General features: G+C 34.7%; 3 protein-coding genes across 3 annotated transcripts; all 3 read right to left on the minus strand.

Annotated features, from left to right (window-relative positions):
* Positions 1–241: 241 nt before the first annotated feature.
* On the minus strand, positions 242–2,516 carry LOC107956460 (exopolygalacturonase). Its single transcript, XM_041116980.1, has 3 exons — positions 1,718–2,516; positions 1,339–1,647; positions 242–1,196 (listed from the first exon to the last, which is right to left on the minus strand). The coding sequence occupies exons 2-3, from the start codon at positions 1,501–1,503 to the stop codon at positions 426–428; spliced, it is 936 nt and encodes a 311-aa protein (XP_040972914.1). The 5' UTR covers positions 1,504–1,647; positions 1,718–2,516; the 3' UTR covers positions 242–425.
* A 1,292-nt stretch (positions 2,517–3,808) lies between these two features.
* Positions 3,809–7,221, minus strand: LOC107952800 (threonine--tRNA ligase, chloroplastic/mitochondrial 2). The gene is made up of 7 exons (XM_016887978.2): positions 6,649–7,221; positions 6,405–6,551; positions 6,133–6,280; positions 5,115–5,746; positions 4,702–5,010; positions 4,407–4,607; positions 3,809–4,292 (listed from the first exon to the last, which is right to left on the minus strand). The coding sequence occupies exons 1-7, from the start codon at positions 6,958–6,960 to the stop codon at positions 4,035–4,037; spliced, it is 2,007 nt and encodes a 668-aa protein (XP_016743467.1). The 5' UTR covers positions 6,961–7,221; the 3' UTR covers positions 3,809–4,034.
* A 1,614-nt stretch (positions 7,222–8,835) lies between these two features.
* On the minus strand, positions 8,836–10,578 carry LOC107952801 (cytochrome b561 and DOMON domain-containing protein At5g35735). Its single transcript, XM_016887980.2, has 3 exons — positions 9,763–10,578; positions 9,432–9,686; positions 8,836–9,351 (listed from the first exon to the last, which is right to left on the minus strand). The coding sequence occupies exons 1-3, from the start codon at positions 10,372–10,374 to the stop codon at positions 9,022–9,024; spliced, it is 1,197 nt and encodes a 398-aa protein (XP_016743469.1). The 5' UTR covers positions 10,375–10,578; the 3' UTR covers positions 8,836–9,021.
* Positions 10,579–12,632: the final 2,054 nt, after the last annotated feature.

Consider the following 12,632-nt stretch of genomic DNA (forward strand, 5'->3'; position numbering starts at 1 on the left):
TAGGACTCTTTTCTCTATTTAACTTCAATTCTTTAATTAATAATAATAGAATAGTTTTATTAAAAGCTCTCTTCAAAACTGACGAAATTTGATGATTATAGTGATGATAGATTCTTGAATGAAAATTTTATCTTGGACCCTGCTATCCTGGTTTTGCATGAACTAATACCAAGAAAAAAGTTGAAACAGGAGAGGTGGACAACAACTTATCGAACTTAAATTATGCAGGCAATGCAAAGGATAGAAAATTTGGACATGGGATTGATCCATATGCAATTTCAATTCAAGTAATGAGAACAGGTTACTCCATTGCTAATACAGTTCCAGTTTGAGCTCTTTACATGCAAATTTTCATTTGTTTACAAACCCTATAAAATGTTTCCAAAGTTATTTAATATCTAGACTCCTGGTTTTTGGCTAACTGATTAAGGAGCAGCTTCTCCGGTAGGTTCGCTTGAACATGCAGCTGGGTTCTGCACACCGGAAAGTGCGGGATGCACGTTTGAACATTGAGATATCGCAGGTCCTTCGGGTCCATTGTAAGTAAGGTCGATGTCGGCCAACTCCACTTCATCACATGGCAAACCGCTGCTGCAAATAAGCTTCACGGCAATCTGAGTTTTAGAAGTGCCTCGAATATTCTTGAAGCTAAGTGTGCTGAGTTGAACACGCGATGGAACCGATAGATCGCATTGGTTCCATGGGCAATATTCTTGATCAACCAGGATAGGATTTCCGACGTTATCCATGGTTATATCCTCGAAATGTATATCCGTTGCTGAGCCAGGTTGAGAGGCCGGCCAAGTTTTGATCCTCACACCATTCATAGTATTAGCGAAGGTGCATTGCGTGACAAAAACTCCTAATATCGGTTCTTCGTTTCTGTATTTTCCGAGACTTCCTATACTGATGCCATGACCAGGTCCACAAGTTACTCCCTGGACTTTCACATTGTTGCTACCATCACCCAGGGAGACACAGTCATCACCAGTTCCAATCTTTGAGTCGAGAATGTAAACCCCATCTGATCGTCCGATGTGAATTCCGTCCGTGTTTAGGCTTTCTTCGGGTGCAGAGACGGTGAAACTTTGAAACGTAATGTTAGAGCATCCTAGAACATTAACGTGGAATTGCTTGCTGTCTTTGGTGGTTATGTCTTGTATGAGTGAATTCTTGACAACATGAAATCTAATATTCTGTTCATTGTTTTTGGATCAAAATCAGCACCACATAAAGCTTAATACTCATAACATAAAATATAAGATTTGAACGAATTAACTTTTTAATTAAGCACCGGATTTAGAAATGGTTGCAATAGGAATGATAAAATATCCTTACAATGGGAAGTTTTACGCAGTTTTTGTTCTTAGCGCAGTCGTTTTGGCCCCAAGCACTGGCTCCTTGGCCATCGAAAACCCCACCGCCGAACATTGTTAGGCCATCGACATAGGAGATGGAAACCCAAGTTGCTTCCTTAAAAACAGTAGGATCTTCAGGAGCCATGAGGGTGCCCTGAAGCTGAAGCTAGATAGGAGCTTGGCAAGGGCCATTCAAGGTGGCTTCACTTAATAAGTAGGTCCCTTCGGGAATCACAATATTAACGGCTTCTGGCGATGCACAGGCTTCTTTCCAAGCATTCATCAAGGGCTACATGTATAAACAAAATTATCAGCATTTCAACAGAATGTTTTTGATATATTTAAAGGATTTTACTTACTTGGCTCAAGTCCGTTTGTCCATCGGCTACTGCCCCAAAGTTGGCAACCACATCAATATCAGTACATTCAAGTATAGGGATTGAAGTAAACAAAAGTAGCAATGCTGTAATTGCAATATTCATTTGTATAGCCATTCTCCTTTTTCTTTATTTTATTTTATTTCTTTTTTATGCTTTCAAATATGCATCTTCTTTTGATGAATTCTGTTGGAAGGAAATTTGGGTTGAACCCATATATAGAGAGAGAGAGAGAGAGTTGAAAGGAAAGCAAATACACGAACAACTTTCTAATTTTAGTTGCTCAATGGCGATGAAGTTACTGGCTCTCTTTCCCCTCCTATTATTAGCTCTTTTCCTCTCTTGTATAGAGCCAGGGAGGGTGCTTTCCTATTAGCGCTTTGCCACATATTCTCATCCTTTACTATATATATTTTAATTACTTCTTTTAATTGGGCACTCACCAACATTATTAACCCTTAATTTCACATAACATTTATAAATAATAATTTCGTGATTATAAACTTAGGGTGGGTTTGGATGGGCGATTAGGTGCGGTGCGGTGCGTTTAGCTTACTTTTTGTCTCACGCTACAGTATCGCTACAGTATCTAATCTCACCGCCACCGCTATTTTTACACTAACCGCAGGTAAACGCACCGCCCTTAGATTGAGTTAAATTATAGGGTAAACTTTTAGGATATTTTTATTTTAGTCACACAAGTATTAAATCTCTAGCAGCGGTTAACTATACACACCACATTATATTTACACTTTAATTTTAATCACCCAACTTCTAGATCGCTTTCATTTTAGTCACAATAACTTTTTTTAAGTATTGATCGGCATTACAAAAACATTAAAGATTAAAGTGAATAAGCAGTAGAAATTAAAATAATACACAAAAACTGTACAATTGTACTTATTTATTCCATTGTCGAAAATTTTAAATTTCTTTTTTTTAATATTGAAATTTTAAATTTCTTAACAACAAATTAAATATTGTTGAAATTTTTTTCTCTTGATAATGTCATCCAATTTGTTATTATAATATTAAAATTAATTAATTTAACCTCCTAAATTTTAAAATTTTATTTTATAGTTTCAAATTATCCTTAGCCAAATCAACTCAAACAACTCATGTTTATGAAACTTAAATTTAATTAATTGTAAAGATTTTTCTTTACTTTTAACTTAGCATAGAATATTAAAGATCATATAATCAAAAGAAATTTGTGTTTCGTAGACAATTATTAAATATGAATTATTTGATTTTATTTTTATTTAGAAACATAAAATAAAATTTAAAATTTTAGGAGGTTAAATTAATTAATTTAATTAATTTCAATATTATAGTAACAATTTGACTCACACGAGATTAAATTTTTCAATAATTTATTTAATTGATTTTGATGCTTTGAAATTTAAATTTTCAATATTGAAAAATAAAAAGAATTTTAAAATTTTTGGTAAGATGGTAAACAAGTACATTTCACAATTTTTTATTGCATTTTTTAGTTTCTACTATTTTGTTCACTCCTTAATGAGTTTTTTTACCCCAATCAATACTTAAAAAAATAATATTTTTTTTGGTGACCAAAATAAAAATATAAACATAATGTAGCATGTACAGTTAGCTGTCCTTAGAGATTTAACAGTTGGGTGACCAAAATGAAAACGCCCAAAAATTGGGTGACGAAATTAAAAGAATTTCATTTTGGTTACCCTTAATTATTATTTAAACTAATATTTGGTTCTAATACCGATATTCAATTGCAATAGCAAAAATACGGCAAGTCATAGAAAACAATAAAATGCTTACATGATCGTGAACCGTGTTGCATGTTGAGATGATCCTGTCATTGATAAACTTAGAGTGCTTTGAAAGAGGTAGACTCATGATTGACTGACCTTATTGAAAGTCAAGTTTCACCTTATTTCTTTTAATTACAAATTAATTATTTACTTCTGTTGCAACTAAAGCTTCAAGAAAGGTAATTCCAACACAGATAAAGGCTAAAAATAATTATAGTCATTAAGGGAACTATTGAAGAACCTTTTAAAGTGCAAAAAGACGATGAAAATAAAGGTGAAATAATCGATGAAGAGATGTAAATGACATTGATCTAGTAACCAATATTATCATGTCAAGGGGAACTATGTATTCCCTTTCTAGGAAAACAAAAAACGAAATACAGAACAAATCTGGAACTATGTTCATATACAAACAAAAACTTTTAATCTTTCAAAATATGTTGTTCCACCTTTTTGCATACTTATGCAATAAATAAAGCTTGAATTACCTACCTGCTTTAAGAATTTTACAATGTTCTGTTTTTAATGGCTTGCTGGATGCTACTGATGAATTCATCAATCTTCATGGTACCCAACTCTCCACCAAATCTAGATCTAACTGTCACACTATGCGTTTCAACTTCCTTTGGACCCACGACTGCCATTAGGGGAATTTTCTGCTTCTCAGCATTTCTGATAAGCTTCGGCAAGCGTTCACCATGGAAAACTTCAGCACGGATGCCGTTGGATTTGAGTTTGCCAACCACCTCATTACAGAATCCAAGCTGCCAAAAAGACAAAGCAGTTTGTTTTTTTAAGAGACAGTACAAGGAAATACAGTCAATCAAATACAAAGTACACTCTGTTAAAGAGTTGATGAAACCTGAAGCCAAATATACCTGTGTATCAGTAACCGGTAAAACCTGAGCTTGTATTGGAGCCAGCCACAAAGGAAAGTCCCCAGCATAATGCTCTATAAGGACTCCAAAAAATCGCTCCAAGGATCCAAGCACAGCCCTATGGATCATGATTGGACGCCTCTTTTCTGAGTTTGAGTCAACATAAGTAATGTCGAATCGGTTTGGCAAGTTAAAATCAACCTGTCAAGTAAGAAGCCGAATTACAGATAATGCATGAGAGGATGGAAAGAGTAAGGTAAGAAAGGCAGAAATTTGGGGATAAGTCAAAACTTGCCTGGATGGTTGAGCACTGCCATTTCCTTCCAAGAGCATCCTCTATCTTAAGATCAATTTTCGGACCATAGAAGGCACCACCACCTTCATCAATCTGATAGCTCCAGCCTTTATCATCTAAAGCATCTTTAAGTGCTACCGTTGCCTTTTCCCAGATATCATCATCGCCCACAGCCTTTTCTGGCCTAGTTGAGAGGTTTACCTCGTACTTGCTGAAACCAAACTGCAATAGTATCTCCTCGGTAAGATCTAAGACCCCTCTGATTTCATCCTTGATTTGATCTTCCAAACAGAAAATGTGAGCATCATCCTGCAAATGAGTTGCAATTTGAGCATCAAAGCACTAACAGAAAATAAGTAAAGGTATATTTAACATGTTCATCTAAGCTGACTAAGCAAAGACATAATTATTACCTGGGTAAAACCTCTTACACGGAACAGGCCATGTAAGCTACCAGACAACTCGTATCTATAGACAGTCCCAAGCTCTGCAACTCTGATCGGAAAGTCTCGATAAGAATGAAGCTTCCTTTTGTATACTAATATGTGGTAAGGGCAATTCATTGGTCGAAGTTGATAAAGTTCATCCTCGATCTCCATCTGATCATACATACTTTCTTTATAGAAGTCTAGATGACCACTGATTTTCCAAAGATCAGCCCTTGCCACATGTGGAGTAAATAGCAAGTCGTAACCATGTTCTATGTGTGTTTTCCTCCATGAATCTTCTATAATATGCCTAACAATGGCACCCTTCGGATGCCAGAAGACTAAACCTCCCCCAGCCTCCTCCTGTATAGAAAACAAATCGAGATCTTGGCCAATACGTCTGTGATCCCGGCGTTTAGCTTCCTCTTTGAAGTGAAGGTAAGCTTTCAGTTGTTCTTCATTTTCCCATGCAGTTCCATATATCCTCTGTAGCATAGGTTTCTTTTCATCTCCTCTCCAATAAGCACCAGCAACGGACTCGAGCTGAAAAGCTTTGTTGTTTATCTTTCCCGTAGTTTCGACATGTGGCCCGGCACAAAGATCCCACCATTCATTCCCTGGAATCAGTATTAGTCAACAAAATGATATGAACACACACAGACACATGAAAGTGGTACTTATTTCATTGATAAAGATTAACCAAGTTACACCGGTTATGTTCATAAACAGTAGACATAGATGCTTAGCATATGCCAAGGCCACCAAACATGGATTAAGGCAAGTTAGGAGACAGGAATGGAAGAGAAGCCGGTATACATTTGATATCCCTAGCAGAACCAGAACCATAGAAAATACATGGGAAATCTCAGAGGACTAACCTAGAATAAATACATTACTGTTACATAGAAAGTGTTTCTCATGATAACTCAATAAAGGGTCATTTACACGAGAAACTAAAGCACCAATTCTACAGGAAACTTGGAAAAGGAAAAATGTGGCTTACCAATATGATAGATAGTGATAGGATCCTCCTTAATACTATCCAAAATCTCCATCTTGTAAGGTTCATTTACAGCCATTATCCTTTTCTGAGCTTCATCTCTTGAAACTTCTTCTCTTACAAGCGGTAAATTTCGTTTAATGATACGATCCTACAGATTTGGAGGTAACAAATGAATTTCTCTGACCCCCTGAAAACCATAGCCCAAATGAAAACAATTTCCCCAAAGCTCTCACAAAACTTTCCCCCTTCTTTTAATCAAATAATCTACTTACCATTTCCTTTTTAATCCTCTTGAGATCATTATCAGTCAAAGGCTCCATATCAAAATCATAGTAAAACCCATTGTCTATCCAGGGTCCAATTGTCACTTTCGCGTCTGGGTATAGTTTTTGAACTGCCATTGCCATTACATGTGCACACTGAAATCCCATGCATATAATATATATTTTTTTAAAAAGGTCGTTATGGAATAATAAAAAAATACCCAGAAAAGGAAATTGATAACGCAATGATTACCGTGTGTCTAATTCTAAGGAGCTCATCGGATGAGTCGTTAGTTGGAAGAACAAGTTTGCCAGATTGTTCTTGCTTCTGGGTATCCTGTACGGGGACGTTTTGGAGGTCAACTGCTGGTTGAGCTGAGCCAGTGGCCACTGCTGCCTCATGTAAGCGTTTGAGTTCCGGGCGTTTGGGGAAGGAAACCAGGCGTTTAAGGGGGAAATGAAGGGAAAGGAATGGATTGGGGAGAGGGAGAGGGAGAGGGAGAGGAAGAGAAGTGCGTTTAGAAAGGAAACGAGCGGAAATTTGAAGAAAATGGAAAGTAGCCATTGTGTGAAGTGCGGACCATGAACATCAGCCCCTTGTGCTATTGGCTATGGCTATGGCTATGGCTATGGCTATGGCTAAAAAAATATCAACTGAATTTCAAGTTTCTGGTTCTCGTTTGTGGATGAGGTTTTTCAGCGTCTTGGTGGATAACAAATTTGCTCGTTCAATAAAATTTTGTAATTTTAAGTTTCAAATCTAGGCCTTCAACCACTGAACTTCACTACTTTGGGCTTAAATTCAGTGTTTCAACAAGTCCCCCATATCTGTTTTCACTAAAACCCAGTTTGTAAAGTAATTGTCTATTTCTATTTCAGTTAAAATATGCTCTTAGTCCCTGTATTTTTCTCATATTACAGCATTAGCCCCTCTATTTTTATTTCAGGATTTTAATGTTTTATGTTCTAGTTTTTAAAATTTAAGTCTAATTTTTAATTTTTTTAATTTTTTTATTTATTTTATTAGTATAAAATTTTGAAATAAAAATATAGTGACTAATTTCTCTTCGTGTATTTATTATAATATATTGCATTTAAATTATTTTATATAATATAAATTTTTAAATATTAATATATATTATTATTTAATTTATTAATTAAGTTGGTATCATGAATCAGTTGAACACCAATTTAATTATAAAAATTACAAAAATATATTTCTAAGATTAAAATAGAATACATTATTCAAGAGTATCTTAATTTTTTTATTTAAAAAAATAAATAAATTACGTGTAATTGGATTTAAACTCATGCTATTGACATGGTAAAATATAACCTTTTAACACAAAACTAGAACTTTATCTTAATATGATATTTATATTTTAATTGTATTATGCAAACTATTATTTAAGTCATTGATTAAATTGGTGTCATAAGTCAACAGAGCACTAACTCAGTTAGGAAAATTACCAAAATACCATTTTATATTTAAAATAAGTTATATCATTTCAGAGTACTTTTATCTTTTTATTATAAAAATAATAATAATAATAATATGCATATTGTGGTGTATGAACCCACACTGATTGCATTAGTAAAGCCTTAAATTTACTACTCAACTAAGGCTTGACTTTAACTTTTTTATATATTTTAATTTTATTATGCATACTTTATTACTTTCATCAATTATATATCTATATTATTATTTAAGTCGTTGATTGAGTTGGGATTACGAGTCAACCAAGCACCAACTCGATTATGAAGATTACATATATGTCTTTTCATATTTAAAATAAGTAAATATTCTTCAATGGTACTTTAATCTTTTTATTTTAAAATAATGATAACAATAATATGCAGATGAAGAGATTGAACTCAGGCCAATTGCATTGATAAAACTTTAAATTTACAACTCAATTACATTGAGTTGGTGTCACAAATTAACTCGACACCAACTTAGAATTGATGCATTCATTTAGTATTCTTAGTATGATGATGTTTTATTTGTTTAAATTCTATTTTACTTAAATTTAATCTAATTTTTTTATTGTATATTATTTTTAAATGCATATCTATATTATAAATATTTACACGCATGTGATAGAATTTCTAGTAAGTTTTGTTATTTGAAGGTATTTTAGTCTTTTCATTTTAACAAAATTCAATTAAAATATGAATATGATGGTATTTGAATCTATGTCAATTGAATTAGTAACAATTTAAATTACCACTTAAACTTTATTTCAATATATATTATACATTTTTATTTTAATATGTACAAATTATTATCTCCATTAATCCCTCGTGTTACTCACAATTTAATTTATTTTTAAATTTTAGTGATAGAATATGTATGTGTATTTTTTTTTTCGTTTTTGTCATGTAATAATATTGTGATAGACTTTGCTCTTTTGTTGTTTAGTTTTCGCGGCCCAACATGTAATCAAAGGAACCACAGCTATTGATGGATGGAAAGAAACATTGGAATCCATGGATACGTACAAAATAAATTAAATTAAATAAAAAAACATGGAAGTACCAAAAAAAAAAACCCAACAACAACATGGTGTAATAGACTGAAAATATACTTACATATATTACAATATATGTAAGATGTACAAAATTGTTACACGTCCTGTCCCCTGGCACCAAATCCATTCACTCCATTGGCTCCATTTATGCTGTGAGAGCGCTTATCAGTCTCAGACCCTCTGTTCTTCCTCCTCAGAACAATGTACCAAGTGAATCCTTCCAACAAAGTGGCAACAACACCCAAAAATATGAGAATTCCAATGTAAATTCTCTCCCAATGGTCATCGGGTTTAAGGATGTCGAAGCCATCGAAGATGTTGATGATACTGAGGATGATGACTGCGTAACCCACGGAATGGTGGTAGATGTTCCAATACAATCTGTATTTGTGATCTTTGTTTGGCCTCAGAAGCAAAGCAAACACCTGCATGCCCCACATATTTCAACCATAAACATTTGTTTGTAATATTTCAGAAACATGAAGACCCTAGAAGCAAAAGTTACCTGAAGAGTGCCAAGGCAGAAGAGGGTGATGCCAATGTTCCTATGAGGATTGTGTGTGACACCAGCTGAATCACTGCCCAGCCTAATACCAGTTGCCCATCCTGCTACGCCTACAGCATAGGCCGATGTTTGGCAAGCAACATGGAGATAAAACCATGCCGGGTCTGCTGATTTGAACACCTTCATGTACCTAGCCGTTATGGCTCCGAATGGCATCAAGATTCCCCAGCTGACTGTGTTAAGAACTCCATGAACCTGGACATTTTAAACACCTTTAGAAAAACAAGAAAACATTGCCTAAGACACAAACACTTGTATTGGAGTGAATTACATTTCTTCTTCGAGTTCTTGAACTGCCAGATGAGGTCCCCCCAGATTGTCCCGTAAGGAAATTGACACTTGCGGCAGATCGCATGTTGTCTCCAGAAGTAGGATGGATCATTAGTTGGTCGTTACTGACTGGACCTTCTTGCCAAACCTGGTTGGTAGCCAACAAACTTTCCGAGATTCTCATGACAGCGAATATCCTCATTTCGTTGTTCTCAAACTCGGCTGAAAGGCTTGGAACTTGAAAGCTCAAAGCACTCTGTTGCATGGAAGGGTTCATGCTGTCGATGGATGTGGTGAAAGCATGAGGGATGCCACTGGAGTTGACATAGGCGACCAGAGCCTGGGTGTTCAACATGGTTGGTCCGCTTGGGTTGATGCCCCACGCCGACCACCTGGATGAGGTGGTTCCGGTGTGTCTAAAGGCAACCTCAACGGTACCAGCTGCTTCATCATATGTCCAGTGGAGGAAACAGTTCAAGGCTGGAAGGTCACTGCAGTTGGCGTATTGCCTGTTGGAAAAGCTATGGTTAAGACAGGTTTGGGCAGACGATGAAGCTAAGAAAGAAACCAGCAGCAGGCATGAAAATAGGACAAGTTTCCTGGTTTTCTCCATGTTTGGCGACGATTGGATGTCCCAGAAATTCAAATTTGTGTCCCAAGACAAGTTGGTGTCTTAAGCCAACAACATGGATTTATATATAATATACATAGAATTATATATTTCACATAAAAGCTGCGAGGGAATGATCGAGGAAATGGGATGATGTGAGGGAGGGAAGTACGTCTCTAAAAGAGCTCGTATTTGTTGACTAATTCTAAAGCTGTGAGGAAGCGGGGGAGAAAGTCGTATATATATATATATTCTCTTGTGTTCACATGTGGATCAGCTTCAAAGTGCATATTGGGAAATGGGTGACACACGGTTGTAAGCAAATCTACCAATAAACTACAATTTGTCAACACAACACCGACTCATGGAAATTCAACATAATTTTGTGATTTTACTTTATATATTAGCATTTGGTTGAACTAGGAGATCAATGGTAAAAGGAATTGCAAGTCCATAACCTGAATTTTCAATTTAATGACCAAGTGGTTCATTTAAAATATATTAATATTTATATATTTCTATCAATTAAAATTGATTAGTAACTGATGCATCTCGAAATTAAATCAGATTATTTTAAGAGGAGGAGGAAGAAAGTTAGAGTTCTATGAACAACTGGATTATTAGAAGCCTAATATTTGTTAGTACAAATCTCTGATGAGGAAAATCTCGAACATACGAACGAAACACGAACGAAACTCGAACAGAAGAATAAATAGGATAAGGCTCCAAGGTGTGTATCAAACCAATATCTTTAAGGTTATATTCGCCCCTACCTATCTTCAGTGTGCAAACGAGTTTCAAGTAAATTAACCTCGAGGATACAATGAAACTAATGACTATTTGCGTTTTGCACTAACAAGAATAACCCACTACACACTGAGCAATGTATTACAAGAAACTTAATTTCTATAAAGGATTTATGCAGTAATAATTATAGAATAATCTAATAATATTAGAAATGAAGAAAAGAAAGAAAGAATATTAGAATTTGTTGGTATGATTTCCAAATGAAATTTCATTCCTATTTATAGGAATTTTTATGTTTCTTCATAGAGACATCTTTCATCAATAGGTGTTTTTCTAAATAATAATGTCTCTAAAATAAACATATAATTATTCATTTAATTATAACTATTCAAATAATATTATTTAAATAGTTATAATTCTTTTTCAAAAAATCAAATAATATAACTTTTTGATTAATTACATCCATTCATTTATAGTAATTGGAACACTATAAATATTTGAAAATGTTCCAACAATCTCCCCCCATTTTCAAAATATTTTTGATTTTGATATTCTTGGAAATCAATTTGCATAAATGAAGGTATCTTACGATTGAACCTTCACTTAGTGAAAACATGTTAAAGTTAATCAAAATTATATGGTAAACTAACCTTTGAACCAACTATTTCATTTGATTAACTGAACACATCTCACACAATGATTTCAACATCGGTCAATACATAATATCTAGGGACACTATTATGGCTATGTGTCTGTGTCCTCTCTTTATGAGTGCTGTCAGAGCCAAGCCCTTGAGCTCCTAGAAGCGGCCACACTTCCACTCACATAGGTAGATCCCATCAAGAGCGTTCCCGTAATTATAACACTCTAACATATTTTTGTTATGGGTCCATTAAGAGTACATTACTCATCCTTCCCTTATCATTACGGGTACCTAGCACTTTAATCTTAGGATGGATTTTATTTATAGTGCTAATGTCACGTACTAATGATGTACTTTGTCTCATTGAACTCAAGACTTGACGTTATACCAAGCATTTAGTCGAGTTTCCATCATGGGTGACTCTAATTAATGGGCTTGAGTCCCATACCTTTTGAGGTCTTTTTTACTGCATCTCTAGCAAGACTTTTTGTCAAAGGATCCGCCAAATTTTCACTTGACCTCACATAATTAATAGTGATCACTCCATCAGAGATTAATTGTCGGACATAACTATGTCTTAATCCAATGTGTCTAGAATTTCCATTATATACTTGGCTATATGCCTTTGCTAGAGCAGTCTCACTATCACAACGGATAGAAATAAGTGAAATTGGCTTAGGCCATAAAGGTACATCATAAAGCAAATTTCTTAACCATTCTGCTTCTTTAGATGCAGCAGCTAATGTAATAAATTCTGCTGCCATGGTGGAATCAATAATACATGTTTGTTTCTTAGAACCCCAAGAAATGGCTCATCCACCAAGAATGAAAATCCATCCACTAGTAGATGCATGATCTTCCAAACTTGTAA

Source organism: Gossypium hirsutum, chromosome A07 (genome assembly GCF_007990345.1).
Source record: "Gossypium hirsutum isolate 1008001.06 chromosome A07, Gossypium_hirsutum_v2.1, whole genome shotgun sequence".
In the NCBI taxonomy this organism is placed as follows: Eukaryota; Viridiplantae; Streptophyta; class Magnoliopsida; order Malvales; family Malvaceae; genus Gossypium; species Gossypium hirsutum.